This window comes from Oncorhynchus mykiss, chromosome 9 (assembly GCF_013265735.2).
Source record: "Oncorhynchus mykiss isolate Arlee chromosome 9, USDA_OmykA_1.1, whole genome shotgun sequence".
Lineage (NCBI taxonomy): Eukaryota > Metazoa > Chordata > Actinopteri > Salmoniformes > Salmonidae > Oncorhynchus > Oncorhynchus mykiss.
The window spans coordinates 67603823-67619705 of NC_048573.1; the positions used below are offsets into that span (position 1 = coordinate 67603823).

At 41.2% G+C, this 15883-nt stretch overlaps 1 protein-coding gene and 1 long non-coding RNA gene across 5 annotated transcripts; one reads left to right on the plus strand and one right to left on the minus strand.

Moving 5' to 3' along the window:
• The first annotated feature begins 3850 nt into the window (after positions 1 to 3850).
• LOC110532729 (nascent polypeptide-associated complex subunit alpha) lies at positions 3851 to 14292 on the plus strand. Of its 4 annotated transcripts, none has more exons than XM_021616841.2 (9): positions 3857 to 3938; positions 4901 to 4969; positions 6412 to 6882; positions 9421 to 9500; positions 12709 to 12786; positions 13050 to 13196; positions 13510 to 13641; positions 13775 to 13897; positions 14085 to 14292. In XM_021616841.2, the coding sequence occupies exons 2-9, from the start codon at positions 4903 to 4905 to the stop codon at positions 14097 to 14099; spliced, it is 1113 nt and encodes a 370-aa protein (XP_021472516.1). In that variant the 5' UTR covers positions 3857 to 3938; positions 4901 to 4902; the 3' UTR covers positions 14100 to 14292. The 4 variants fall into 4 exon arrangements, with proteins under 4 accessions (XP_021472517.1, XP_021472516.1, XP_036844686.1 ...); XM_036988791.1 differs by lacking the exon at positions 3857 to 3938 and adding an exon at positions 4041 to 4125; XM_021616842.2 differs by lacking the exon at positions 6412 to 6882 and having other exon boundaries at positions 3851 to 3938.
• LOC118966100 lies at positions 7310 to 9496 on the minus strand. Its single transcript, XR_005053328.1, has 2 exons — positions 7796 to 9496; positions 7310 to 7733 (listed from the first exon to the last, which is right to left on the minus strand). It is a non-coding gene; the product is annotated as an uncharacterized LOC118966100 (long non-coding RNA).
• Positions 14293 to 15883: the final 1591 nt, after the last annotated feature.

Here is a 15883-nt window from a genome sequence, read left to right on the forward strand (position 1 = left end):
TGTATTTTACTATTTATATTTTCAACAACTTTTCCTTTTACTCCACAACATTCTTAAAGAAAATAATGTGCTTTTTACTCCATACATTTTCCTTGACACCCAAAAGTACTCTTTACATTTTGAAAGCTTAGCAGGACAGGAAAATGGTCCAATTCACACATTTATCAAGAGAACATCCCTGGTCATCCCCACTGCCTCTGATCTGGAAGGCTCACTAAACACAAATACTTCATTTGTAAATTATGTCTGAGTGTTGGAGTGTGCCCTTGGCTATCTGTAAATTAAAAAAACAAGTCAATTGTGTGTAAATTTGGTTTGCCTAATATAATTTAAAATGATTTATACTTTTACTTTTGATACTTAAGTATATTTCAAACCAAAAACCTTTAGACTTTTACTCAAGTAGTATTTTACTGGGGGACTTTCAATTTTACTTGAGTCATATTCTATTAAGGTATCTTTACTTTTTCTCATGTATAACAATTGGGTACTTTTTCCACCACTGTTCAAATCGCGGGTCTTTGTGTGTGTGGCAATCAAGATGTGTTTGCTCATTTTTTTTTATTTTTATTTCACTTTTATTTAACCAGGTAGGCTAGTTGAGAACAAGTTCTCATTTGCAACTGTGACCTGGCCAAGATAATGAAAGCAGTTCGACACATACAACAACACAGAGTTACACACGGAATAAACAAACATACAGTCAATAATACAGTAGAAAAAAACGTATATATGCAGTATGTGCAAATGAGGTAGGATAAGGGAGGTAAGGCAATAAATAGGCCAATAGTGGCGAAGTAAATACAATATAGCAATTAAACACTGGAATGGTAGATGTGCAGAAGATGAATGTGCAAGTACAAATACTGGGGTGCAAAGGGGCAAGATAAATAAATACATACAGTATGGGGATGAGGTAGTTAGATGGGCTATTTACAGATGGGCTATGTACAGGTGCAGTGATCTGTGAGCTGCTCTGACAGCTAGTGCTTAAAGCTAGTGAGGGAGATATGAGTCTCCAGCTTCAGTAATTTTTACAGTTTGTTCCAGTCATTGGCAGCAAAGAACAGGAAAGAAAGGCGGCCAAAGGAAGAATTGGCTTTGGGGGTGACTAGTCAAATCAAATCAAATCTATTTATATAGCCCTTCTTACATCAGCTGATATCTCAAAGTACTGTACAGAAACACAGCCTAAAACCCCAAACAGCAAGCAATGCAGGTGTAGAAGCACGGTGGCTAGGAAAACTCCCTAGAAAGGCCAAAACCTAGGAAGAAACCCAGAGAGGAACCAGGCTATGAGGGGTGGCCAGTCCTCTTCTGGCTGTGCAGGGAGGAGATCATAACAGAACATGGCCAAGATGTTCAAATGTTCATAAATGACCAGCATGGTCAAATAATAATAATCACAGTAGTTGTCGAGGTTGCAGCAATCAGCACCTCAGGAGTAAATGTCAGTTGGCTTTTCATAGCCGATCATTAAGAGTATCTCTACCGCCAGTGCTGTCTCTAGAGAGTTGAAAACAGCAGGTCTGGGCAGGTAGCACATCCGGTGAACAGGTCAGGGTTCCATAGCCGCAGGCAGAACAGTTGAAACTGGAGCAGCAGTACGGCCAGGTGGACTGGGGACAGCAAGGAGTCATCATGCCAGGTAGTCCTGAGGCATTGTCCTAGGGCTCAGGTCCTCCGAGAGAAAGAAAGAAAGAGAGAATTATAGAGCATACTTAAATTCACACAGGACACAGGATAAGACAGGAGAAGTACTCCAGATATAACAAACTGACCCTTGCCCCTCGACACATAAACTACTGCAGCATAGTGAGATATACAGTGAGGGGGGGAAAGTATTTGATCCCCTGCTGATTTTGTACATTTGCCCACTTACAAAGAAATGATCAGACGATTATTTTAATGGTAGGTTTATTTGAACAGTGAGAGACAGAATAACAACAACAAAAAATCCAGAAAAACGAATGTCAAAAATGTTATAAATTGATTTGCATTTTAATTAGAGAAATAAGTATTTGACCCCTCTGCAAAACATGACTTAGTACTTGGTGGCAAAACCCTTTTTGGCAAACACAGAGTTCAGACGTTTCTTGTAGTTGGCCACCAGGTTGGCACACATCTCAGGAGGGATTTTGTCCCACTCCTCTTTGCAGATCCTCTCCAAGTCATTAAGGTTTCGAGGCTGACGTTTGGCAACTCGAACCTTCAGCTCCCTCCACAGATTTCCTATGGGATTAAGGTCTGGAGACCGGCTAGGCCACTCCAGGACCTTAATGTGCTTCTTCTTGAGCTACTCCTTTGTTGCCTTGGCCGTGTGTTTTGGGTCATTGTCATGCTGGAATACCCATCCACGACCCATTTTCAATGCCCTGGCTGAAGGAAGGAGGTTCTCACCCAAGATTTGATGGTACATGGCCCCGTCCATCGTCCCTTTGATGCGGTGAAGTTGTCCTGGACCCTTAGCAGAAAAACATCCCAAAGGATAATGTTTCCACCATGTTTGACGGTGGGGATGGTGTTCTTGGGGTCATAGGCAGCATTCCTCCTCCTCCAAACACGGCGAGTTGAGTTGATGCCAAACAGCTCCATTTTGGTCTCATCTGACCACAACACTTTCACCCAGTTGTCCTCTGAATCATTCAGATGTTCATCGGCAAACTTCAGACGGGCATGTATATGTGCTTTCTTGAGCAGGGGGACCTTGCAGGTGCTGCAGGATTTCAATCCTTCACGGTGTAGTGTGTTATCAATTGTTTTCTTGGTGACTATGGTCCCAGCTGACTTGAGATCATTGACAAGATCCTCCCGTGTAGTTCTGGGCTGATTCCTCACCGTTCTCATGATCATTGCAACTCCACGAGGTGAGATCTTGCATGGAGCCCCAGGCCGAGGGAGATCGACAGTTTTTATTTTTTTAAAATTTTTATTTCACCTTTATTTAACCAGGTAGGCTAGTTGAGAACAAGTTCTCATTTACAACTGCGACCTGGCCAAGATAAAGCATAGCAGTGTGAACAGACAACACAGAGTTACACATGGAGTAAACAATTAACAAGTCAATATCAATAATGTCGGATTTAAGCAAGGTGGTAGCCAGCCATGGGGCCCAAAGGTTCCACCACCTGGTGCAGCAAGGGCTCAAGCCCTTTTGGTTTTCTTTCAAGGGCCCACCTCGTAATGAATCTTACCAGACAATCGTCATTACAGAAACTTGAATCTAAAGTTAGTTTTAGGTTAATCTCTTGTGGAAAAACTACCACAGGAGGTTGGTGGCACCTTAATTGGTGAAGATGGGCTCGTGGTAATCGCTGGAGAGGAATCTGTGGAATGATATAAACTACATCAAACATGGTTTCAGCCATTATTATAAGCCGCCTCTCCTGCTGAAACTATGTACACATAAATGGTACTGACCAATTACACAATACTTTAGTTCTGGGTTAAACCAATATTAGGGTAGTCGTTTGTGGGTGGGTATAATTTGTGGAACATTCGAACAGGAAACTGTTCCAAAAACTTAAAGTACAAGGTTGCCAACAAACAATTTAACTAGCTGACGAATAGGCATCAACTCACCACGTAGCTTGTTCTTAATGTTTGTCCATAGGCTACCATAGTGAGGACAGACATTTTCCAGAATAAAGTGGTAAGTGAAAAACTTAATGAAATAGCCCACCTGGTATCTTATTCTGCCGCTATACAACTTTATATGCGTTATTTGTTGACAACCTTGTTATTTACAAAGTTTTTGGAACAGATTCCTATTGGAACGTTCCACAAACTATACCCACCAGTAGTTTGTCGCCGTATTCTAATTCCAAGAGGGTTATTTGCATAAATCCGGAAGTTGAGTCAGTTATTTGTTGCAGCCAGGCGTTCTGGTACTTGTAGTTCTTTTTTTACACCCATCTTAGATCTACACTCCTATCACAGTAAGTATTTCTCGTGACAATCTGTCCACATCTAACTTAGAATTGTGTGCCATTATATGTGTTAGTTATCGTAAATAGCTATTCTGAAGTTTGGTATTACTGAGGAATTCACATTTTATGGTTATCATCTCGTATGATTTCGCTAGCAAGCTAACTAACAGCGCCAGTCTCTTGTCTCGAAACCAACGTGAGCTAGCTATGTTTCTTTTAGCTAGTTTCCAAATAACATTTGTACATAATACACTATTAAACATTCCATAGGGTGTGAGATGGCCATCTACTTAAATGTGCAACAAGAGTGTGAATAAAGTGAGATAGCTAACTAGCAAACAAACAAGTCAACTTGTTAACAAGCCAGCCAGTTGGATAGCTAGCTAGCTAAATCAGTAGTTTGCCCCATACCTTGTATTGCATCATGAAATTCTAGGTTATATTCCAGGCAGTTCTAACAATTTTCATTTGGAAGACCTCAAGTTACTGTACTGCAGTGTCATATCGTGTTCATGTATGACACAGTTACTTGTACTGTAGCTCAAGTTACACCGTTTTAGTAGTTCCATATTTCATAGCTTGTCATGTCTTGTCCCATCCAAACACATCTTAGCCAAACCTGTTACCCATTTCAGTCACATTTAGATATTATTACACCCTTTACTCTGACCAGAGGTTTTGCTATTGAATGACTAACGTTACCTGCCTGGCTTTCCACATAGCTGTCTTTGCAAGACTAGCTAATAACCTCTAAATTGCTTATGTTTGTTTAAATTAAACAATAATTTTGTGTGGATGCTAGGTTTTTGTCTTGACTAGAAGGGTTGGTGGTGGTCGACCACACATTTTACAAGTAGGGGAATTCCTACTGTTGCTCATAAGACTACAGAATTGACTGATAATATTTCTGTTGATTCTTGTTTTTTGTGAAACTACACAACTGGATTGACTCCAAATGTTTTTGTTGACAGACATGCCAGGTGAAACCACCACAGAGACAGTCCCAGCAATGGAGCTGCAACAGTCCCAGGCAGAGACTGGTTAGTATCTTATTTATATTTCTCAATGTGTCTGTACAGTCCTCGAGGCTGTGTCTTGACCTGGCATGATGTGTTTTTCCACATATGGGGTCCAGGAACTCAACAGCAAAATTACTAAACAATCGGTTTCTCTTTTCTCAATATGGCATTTCTTTACTCAGATCATACTGGACCAAACCTTATGTGTGTGTGTAATCTCATGTAACCTCTAACATAGAATCCAGCAGGGTTTGTTTTGGTTTCCTGGACTCTTAAACATTACTATACTCACCTATACTTTATGAGGTTTCTTTCTACTGTACTCACCTGCACTGTATGAGTTTTGTCTTGGGACTGGGGTGTAATGGACAAACTAATACGCCATGATACTTTTTCTTGTGGAGTCTTGCATGGAACATAATCTGTCTCCAAAAAACAGACTGCAAAATGTCTGGCGAATACCTATTCAAAAAGGCAATGAGAAAGCATAGTGATGTCCTCACAAATTATAGTTTTCAGAATCTGAGCTATTAAATTTACCGGGAAGAAATATTTGCAAAATTACTGGATTATTTTTTATTTTCAATGGACAATGTGCTATGTGCTTGGATTACCAGTGGTCATTATCCATTCACAATAGTGTAGGCCTAATGTTAAATATAATCTGTAATATTTATTGTAAAATGGCTTGTGAATCACCAATCTACTGGACCTGTTCATGCTAAATGAAAATGCTCAACTCAAAGGTTCCTCAACTGCTCTACATTCAGCTACAGCTTTCATCAATCTTACTTTCCGTACATTTTCTGGCTGATCTAGCTGAAATATTACACAAGGTAAAGCATGTTTGTTTAATTTCCTCCTTCACTTTCTTCCCTTAGGATGAGTAGTTATCACATCTTTTGAACGATAAGCCTAATTGACCCTGTATTTAGTGCTTGTTTCTTCAGTCTGTGTACTGAAAGGTGATGGGTCCCAAGGTGTTTCACTTGAATGCGGGGCACTGCATGATAAGACTGGTAGGGGAATACAAATATTCATTATCTCTGTCACAAACACTCTCACAAAGACTCATGGTTTATACTGTCACCGATTAGACTCACATTGGGCTCATCATGCACAACTTGGTGGTCTACATTTGACCCTTCTTCTGTGTGTAGAAACAGTACATGTATTGTGGTTCCATTAGTACATGTTTTAGGAGTTGTTGTTTCTCAACAGGAGTATTGGTTTCTCCAATTTCTTGTTAAGATGAATTTGGACTAAATTCAGCCCCAGTTTTGATTTGCATATGGTTATTTTTAAGGAGAGAGACTCTCACTCCGTCATTTGGAACAGTATCCCACTTTACAATTAAAAAATAAATGTTTCCCAACAAGGGTTGCAGCTTTTAATGTCGCTGTGACTCCCCCCTACTCTTTCTACTTCCCCTTTCTACTCCTACTCTTTTCCTGGATTCCCAGTGTTGAGATTCGATGGGAGTTGTATCGACAAACCAGTTTCACTACTTGAGGTTACCAAGGAAATGGCTGATCCAAACCCCACTGTAGCTGCCGAAGCAGTTCAAGATTACACTGAGAAGGTTAAGGACAAGCTGAATGAAGAAGAGATTGTAAGCCCTGTTAAAGAAGAACCAACAACCCAAGACCAACCTACTGCTGTGCCAGAGGAAGACCGAGGGACCGCTGAGGAAGATGTGCCAAAGGTTGCTGTTGAAGAACAAGCTAGGCAAGTAGTGCCAGTTCCTGAAGCCACCACGGAAGAGCAAGAAACTGCTTCAGAATATCTGACGCCACCTGAAGTGGTTGAAGCCCCTGAGGTTGTGAGCGTTGCAGTCCAACAAAACGAAAAGGCCAGTCAGAGCGAGGAACCCAAGGTGAAGGTCCAGACTAATGATGTTAATGGTCATTCCAGGTCATTTGCTATTCATTCAGGTGGGTTATATTTATTACAACTTAATGAAAACTGTCCCTCTAGGTGCTTTTCTTTTGCCAATTTGGTTGGTTAAAATGTTTAAGTGGTGCTTCTCCTTTAGCACTAAGGAATCAGCAATGTTCTTTCTGAAAGGGTCACCTTTTTTGGTCTAAACTTGGGACTTTCAATGATCACCAACTACACAATTTCTAAATGTATTGAATGACACCGTCCCCCTTTGTAAATCACCTGAACCATCAGTCAGGTTTTTGCAGGTCTGGCACAGGATAGTTTTGACTACTGTGCTGTGGGTCTGTCTTTTAGGAAATGTATAACACCTTTTAGAAGCTGGTTGTCCTTGCTAGTAGTTTGCTGAGTAGTTTGTGTTGCAGTGCACAACAATCTGTATGTACCTCCATGTTTTTTGCCTGTGCTTTTTTTTTTTTAACTGTTGTGAGTTAAGTGCATCTAAGATGCGTTGCCACAGAAACAACTCCCTTTGCCACTCCTACCCCAAAAGCCTTTTGTGAACTAACACTCACACGACAGAGCTGAAGAACCAGCTGAGAAGCAGGTTGATATGCCTGCTGCTGCCTCTGTTGCCTCTCTCCAAGCTTCTGCTACTGAGCCTCCTGCTGTTGAAAATATTCCCACCACTCTACACCAGTTTTCTCCATTTGATAAGGAAACTCCTTACTGCCCCCGCTGGTGTGGAGGTATTTGTCTCTCCTAAACCACCAGCACCATGAGTGTCTTTTCCCAGGCTGTCCCCTGTCCATGTCACCCCTCTGATTCCACTAGACGAACCTGGCGGTGGCTCACCTGTATTCCCCTGTCGACCCACACCAGTGGAGTCTCCCCCTCCCGTCACCTCACACCAGTGGAGTCTCCCCCTCCCGTCACCTCACCAGTGGAGTCTCCCCCTCCCGTCACCTCCATCTTTATCACTGAACCCTGGGGCTGGGCGGTATACTGTATTTTATGATATACTTACCTTCTATACCGGTATTTGAATGTTTTTGTTTGTTTAATGTGATACGCCATGTGTAATGTCAATTTTTATAGTTTAGAGTCATCTCGCTCCGCTCTTTCTCTCCGTGCCACTTTCCACATAGACCTAGCCACACCCCTGTCACTCAAGGGGCGCATTTGATGTTCCTCAACCACGGGACACTTTAGTCTGCATGGTCAAGGCAGCACATGCAACAATGCTGTTTTCTATTTGTTTCTTAATATAAATCCACTAAAGTTCTATCATGACATTATTAGTTTGTGTTTCTTACATCAGCAAGTTTATTTTCTTAGCGACTTGCCCTGAATCTTGTGAGACGCTAATTGTTAGCCACTAATAGCTAGCTAGCTAGCTAGCTAATAAATGTACTGAGTAAGAGCAAACGTAGCTAGCTAATACAGCCTGATTAATACCAGTGATGGTGTAGACCTGATTCAGCATGTTTGTGCAACATTATCTTCTAAATCAAATAGGAAAATGCAAAGCAAGAATATGTTAGCTACAGGAAGTAGCTAAGAGAGAACATGCAATGTAAAATATTTTTCCTCAGACCACACTTTCTGTCGTAGTGGGATGTATTAATGCTTATGTGAATGGTTGTCTTAACTACCTTTATACCTGCAGTCTATGTTTGGTTCATCCTCACTCTAGAAAATCCACCCTTTGCTTGGCTTCTGTAGTAGCAACCATTTAGTGCTGACCAAAACCTGACCAATGGCTTGTTTCTCTACACCCAGGGGCCACCAGGGGGTGGTGTTCTCCTACACCCAGGGGCCAACCTCAAACAGTTTTTTTTTTTGGTCCAGCAAGCCCATTTTTATATAATTTCATTTTATTGTGGCTATGACCGTTTTATTACAAATCAGTCTGATTAGAATTATTGACAGTATTTCAATTTGAAGGAAGTTCGGTTTGAAGTGAAATGCATCAGAAAGGAAGTAGGAAGTTTTGTATGATTGGTGTAGAAAATGTCATTGATGCCCCCCCCAGTCTGATTAAGTGCCTGGTCTTGTCCACTCTGTTCTGTGTCCTGCCGCTTTTGGGGCATTGTAGAAGGAAACAGAAGACGTGTCCGGGTTCCTGAGAGTCTTCTTTCATTGATGGGGTCATAATATTTTGTAGCTTAAACCGTTCAAAACAGAGCCATATTTTTCTGAAGAAAGCAGAAAACGCTCTGTTTATTACAACCATGTCTAGTGGCTATCGGCGGTTACTAATGTAACCGTGGTTCTATGAACCAAGCGTAATGTTTTTTATTTCAGTTTCTCTCGCGACCTCCTTTTCAAATCAGTGAGACCTCTGTATTTGTGCAGCTTTTCCCCAACTAATCTCCTGCAACTGTCCCAGGGAAGTGTATGAATGTATTTTGATGTGTTTGTAACCAAGTTGACTCCATATATTACCACATAATTACGTTCCCTTATCCTTTTCTGCTTACGTAAATATTTTTGTTTATGTCATACTAAAGAACTGATTCTGTGATATGTTGTGACGTGTTCCATGTTCTAATGGAATGTTCTAATGGAATGTATCTGGTGGTGTCTAGGGTCTGGCACAGATTCTGACAGTGATGACTCCGTACCAGACTTGGAGGAGCAGGACTCAACACAGACACAGCAGGCACAGGTACAGTACGGCCATTGGCCACCAGAGGGTGCTGCTCCCCTACAAGTCGAGGGGGGAATCCCTCTTGTAAATAAATATATTGTTTATCCACTTTTTATTAACTTGATTTTGACCATAATATACTTAACGCAACCACCATCCATGACAATTTAACCCCTGTCTCAATCAGTTGTTTATTAGTTGTACAGTTGATAAATGGAAGGTTTGTCATGAATCTTGCCTTGGAGGCAGAACTATAGCGACGAGTGGCTAATCTGCCCTTGCCTTCCGTCCTGCTAGCTGATGTTCAATTGCTGGAAAGTAAATGGGACGAGCTGAAAGCACGTACATCCTACCAACGGGACATTAAAAACTGTAATATCTTATGTTTCACCGAGTCGTGGCTGAACGACGACATTAAGAACATACAGCCGGCAGGTTATACACTCGGCAGGACAGAACCGCAGCCTTTAGTAAGACACGGGGTGGGGGTCGGAAGTTTACATACACCTTAGCAAAATACATTTAAACTCAGTTTTTCACAATTCCTGACATTTAATCATAGTAAAAATGACCTGTCTTTGGTCAGTTAGGATCACCACTTTATTTTACGACTGAAATGTCAGAATAATAGTAGAGAATCATTTATTTCAGCTTTTATTTCTTTTATCACATTCCCAGTGGGTCAGAAGTTTACATGCACTCAATTAGTATTTGGTAGCATTGCCTTTAAATTGTTTAGCTTGGGTCAAACGTTTCGGGTAGCCTTCCCCAAGCTTCCCACAATAAGTTGGGTGAACATAGGCCCATTCCTCCTGACAGAGCTGGTGTAACTGTCAGGATTGTTGGCCTCCTTGCTCTCACATGCTTTTTCTATAGGATTGAGGTCAGGGCTTTGTGATGGCCACTCCAATACCTTGACTTTGTCCTTAAGCCATTTTGCCACAACTTTAGAAGTATGCTTGGGATCATTGTTCATTTGGAAGACCCATTTGCAACCAAGCTTTAACTGTCTTGAGATGTTGCTTCAATATTCATAATTGTCCTGCCATCTATTTTGTGAAGTGCACGAGTTCCCTCCTGCAGCAAAGCACCCCCACAACATGATGCTGCCACCCCCGTGCTTCACGGTTGGGATGGTGTTTTTCGGCTTGCAAGCCCCCCCTTTTTCCTCCAAACATAACGATGGTCATTATGGCCAAACAGTTCTATTTTTGTTTCATCAGACCAGAGGACATTTCTCCAAGAACTACGATCTTTGTCCCCATGTGCAGTTGCACACCGTAGCCTGGCTCTTTTTATGGAGGTTTTGGGACAATGGCTTCCTTGCTGAGCGGCCTTTCCGGTTATGTCGATATAGGACTTGTTTTACTGTGGATATAGATACTTTTGTACCTGTTTCCTCCAGCATTTTCACAAGGTCCTTTGCTGTTGTTCTGGGATTGCACTTTTCGCACCAAAGTATGTTCATCTCTAGGAGACAGTCTTCTTCCTGAGTGGAATTTTTTTTAAATATATTTTTTGAACCTTTATTTAACTAGGCAAGTCAGTTAAGAACAATTTCTTATTTTCAATGACAGCCTAGGAACGGTGGGTTAACTGCCTGTTCAGGGGCAGAACGACAGATTTGTACCTTGTCAGCTCGGGGATTCGATCGTGCAACCTTTCGGTTACTAGTCCAATGCTCTAACCACTAGGCGACCCTGCCGCCCCAGGCTGTGTGGTCCCATGGTGTATATATTTGCATACTATTGTTTGTACAGATGAACGTGGTACCTTCAGGTGTTTGGAAATTGCTCCCAAGGATGAACCAGACTTGTGGAGTTCTACAATTTTCCAAGCTTTTTAAAGGCACAGTCAACTTGGTGTATGTGAACTTCTGAACCACTGGAATTGTGAAACGGTGATCTATAAGTCAAATAATCTGTCTGTAAACAATTGTTGGAAAAATTACTTGTCATGCACAAAGTAGATGTCCTAACCGACTTGCCAAAACTATAGTTTTGTGAAGAAATTTGTGAAGTGGTTGACAAACAAGTTTTAATGACTCCAACTTAAGTGTATTATCTTCTGACTTCAACTGTATGTGAACAACAGCTGGTGCGCGATATATAAGGAGGTCTTGAGGTTTTGCTCGCCTGAGGTAGAGTATCTCAGGATGAGCTGTAGACCGCACTATCTACCTAGAGTTTATCTGTATTTTTCATAGCTGTCTACATACCACCACACACCGACGCTGGCACTGAAAAGATCTGAAAAGATGGGTACTCAGATCCTCAAAAGGTTTTCTAGCTGCACCATCGAACATCCTGATGGGTTGCATCACTGCCTGTTATGGCAACTGCTTGGCCTCCGACCCCAAGGCACTACAGAGGGCAGTGTGTACGGCCCAGTACATCACCTGGGCCAAGATTCCTGCCATCCAGGACCTCTATACCAGGCTGTGTCAGAGGAAGGCGTCAAAAATGTATTTGACTCCAGCCACCCTAGTCATAGACTGTTCTATGCTACCAAATGGCAATCGGTACTGGAGTGCCAAGTCTAGGTCCAAAAGGCTCCTTTATTGCTTCTATCCCCAAGCCATAAGACTCCTGAACAGCTAATCAAATGGCTTCCCAGACTATTTGCATTGTTGTCCCCCCCCCCCCCGGAACGCTGCTGCTTCTCTCTGTTGTTATGTATGCATCGTCACTTTAATAACTCTACCTACATGTACATATGACCTTGACGCCGGTGCCCCCGCACATCGACTCTGTACCGGTACCCCCTGTAAACAGCCTCGCTATTGTTATTTTACTGCTGCTCTTTAATTATTTGTTATTCTTATCTCGTATTTTTGTAAAAAAAAAAATGTATTTGCTTAACTGTTGTTGGTTAGGGGCTTGTAAGTAAGCATTTCACTGTAAGGTCTACACCACCTGTTGTGTATGTGACAAATAACAACATTTGATTTGAACTGAGCAATTTCCGCTAGATAAGCCAGCTTCAAAGTCAAAATTGGCCCTCTGTAAAAGTAATGTTTTTTTTTTGCTTTTTGGTCTTAATTTAGGTTTAGTGTGGTTAAGGTTAGGTTTAAAATCAGATTTTATGACTTTGTGGTTGTGCCAGCTAGTGACCCCTCTGCAGAGGTGCCTCTAGTATGAGTCATGACGATAAATGACAACCTACTGATAAATGTGTCCAACTTAAAGAATAAGTGATTTTTACAAACCTGTTGTTCTCTCCTCAGCTTGCTGCAGCAGCTGAGATCGACGAGGAGCCAGTCAGCAAAGCCAAACAAAGTAGAAGTGAAAAGAAAGCCAGAAAGGTCAGTTATGTTCATTCACATGTTCCTAGAGTACATTGTTTTGAAGTAGCATCATTCCTCCAAACAAAGTTATTAGGTCATTATTTCTTAAGTCTATGGGATATTATTTTTTTTTTACCCAGTGTAAAAACATATTTTTTTTCAGTTGTAATGACTTTCAGTTCAGTTTCCTTTGCACAGTGTTTCCTACAGACCAATATGTTGATTAGCTACTATAGTTTTCTGTGGACAAAAAATGTAGTGATCTTCTCTGTCAACACTAGGCCATGTCCAAGCTGGGCCTCCGTCAGGTGATGGGCGTAACCAGGGTTACCATCAGGAAGTCCAAGAACATCCTGTTTGTCATCCCCAAGCCAGACGTCTACAAGAGCTCTGCCTCCGACACATACATCGTTTTCGGAGAGGCTAAGGTTGGAATCTACGCCTTTTTATATCAGACGTGCATTGTCTTTGGGGAATCCAAGGCACGTGATGCTATTTTAAGTGGTAACCAGAAATGCTAGAAGAATCATTCATCAATTTCATCTTGGTTGGCTCTGACAGTGCAGCTTTTCATTTCAGATGGGACCTGCTATACTTTCTAATATTTTATAAATGCCTTTTTAAAGCTGTTGTAAGCCATTTATTTCACAAGTATGTTAAGTTCTCTATGAATTACACCAAGATATGCTTGAAATATTCTTGCAGCTCTGTTTTCTGAAAGTGAATTTCCGTTTGTTCCAGATTGAGGACCTGTCCCAACAAGCTCAACTGGCAGCAGCAGAGAAGTTCAAGGTCCAGGGAGAAGACAGAATGTCTAGCATCCAGGAGAACACACAGACACCCACAGTACAGGAGGAGAGTGAAGAGGAAGAGGTGAGGGTCAAGGAAAGCTTTTATTTACAATGACTGTGTGATTGTCTCACCTAGCTACTTATATACATACGCACAAGTATGTGGATTTGGCTATTTCTCCCAATTCACTTCTGTGTTCCATCATGCTTTGCAGGTTGATGAGACTGGCGTGGAGGTGAAGGACATTGAGCTGGTGATGTCACAAGCCAACGTATCTCGAGTGAAGGCTATACGAGCGCTCAAGAACAACAACAACGACATTGTTAATGCCATCATGGTAAGTATATTTAATTGGTAGTCACTTGTGTTGTGAATGTAATATCAGGTGTAATTGACATTTCACAGTTGCTTGCTATGTTTTGAGGTGATGACAGGCACATTTCCATCTGTACAATAAAGTTGTAGATTCTATTCAATGTTGATACCTCCTAAAATACAAACCACTTTTTTTCTTTTTTTGCCAGGAGCTGACCATGTAGATAGATGCCCAAGAACCATGAGGACCCGGGTCCAGTCCATCATTAAACACGAGTAGATGTGGTCTATTCAATTAATTCCAAGGATAAAAATAAAAGTTGTGGATTAAAGGGGATGGAATATTTCTTCTTCTGGTTACTGTTGTGTATTTATGTTTTCCCATTTGTTGGTAAATAAAATGTTTTCCTCACATTATTTCTGTTTGTAAGATTGTGCTTCACTAATAATCAGCGGTGGGTGTAGTGCCATTATAGGCAAGAAAACACAAAATAAAAATGTAATTGACGTTATCTTTTCCTCAAAGTTTGTATCATCAGATGTATTCCACAGGCTACTTCATTCTAGACAATATAATAATATGTCGTTATAAATATGCATAATGCATCCTCCAATTGAAGGCCTCATCCTTGAATATAAAATGGATCCTCCGTCTGCCTCTATACCCACACGTATTTTCTCAATGTTATTTATTTTTTAGTACCTTCAATCACAAAGTTAGACATACTTAATTACAAAATAGGCCATCATCACTGTCAATCTTGAATGATCATTATTTGTTATACCAGTGAAATGTCCAAACTGCCTCTGCACGCCAATCATCTGACTGATCTAATCATTTTTTTAAATTTAACCAGGCAAGTCAGTTAAGAACAAATTATTATTTACAATGACTGCCTACCCTGGCCAAACCCCCTCCCCTAACACAAGCTGGGACAATTGTGCGCTTCCCTATGGGACTCGCAATCATTGGCCAGTTGTGATACAGCCCGGAATCGAGCCAGGGTCTGTAGTGATGCCTCTAGCACTGAAATGCTGCGCCGCTCGGGAGTTTCATGGGAATATGAATGTAATGTCCTTTAATTACTGTTCTGTGAGTGAATTACAGCAGATGGTGTTAAACTATTAGCCTTGTATTTTGTTTCAATTAAAGTGTATATCCAGCCCTGGTGCATGAGAAGAAGGAAAAAAATAAGCTACAATTCTGCTTCAACTCACCATCTTAAAATCTCATAAATTAGGTGTTTTTGGTGTAATAGTAGAGTTCTAGGCCTACTGTGCTATGCGGTTGTGTTTTATGTAAAAATTAAAATGATTAGTTATGTGATCTTGCATGACATTGATTCAGCTTGGTTGTAACTTTACTAAACGAGCACAATTGTGAGAATTTTCTATTTGTAGTAAGAAATGATGAGTGGGGCTATCATAAACAGATATTCAAGTGTTTTAAGCGATTGGAGCCCCCTTCGTGGTGCTGAAAGGCCAGTGTCGTGCAATGGTGTTAAAAGCTGAACCAGCTTGTGGTGCTGAAGGATAGCGCCAGTGTCGTGCAATGGTGTTAAAAGCTGAACCAGCTTGTGGTGCTGAAGGATAGCGCCAGTGTCGTGCAATGGTGTTAAAAGCTGAACCAGCTTGTGGTGCTGAAGGATAGCGCCAGTGTCGTGCAATGGTGTTAAAAGCTGAACCAGCTTGTGGTGCTGAAGGATAGCGTCAGTGTGGTGCAGTGATGTTAAAAGCTGAACCAGCTTGTGGTGCTGAAGGATAGCGCTGCCTTTCGGGCATTTCAGGTACAAACAATATTTTGCAGTAATAGTACTACGACTACGTGGTATATATCTATTTCTAGGCTGCAGCCTAATGTAAATACAAATACATATAGTTTATCATTGCACGAGGAGAGCTTTAGATGCGAGTAGGCATTTCATTGTAGCTTACACTACGGTGTATCATTCAACTTCCATTTGATGAGCTTGAACACATGGTTACAATAAGCCCTATTACAGAATAA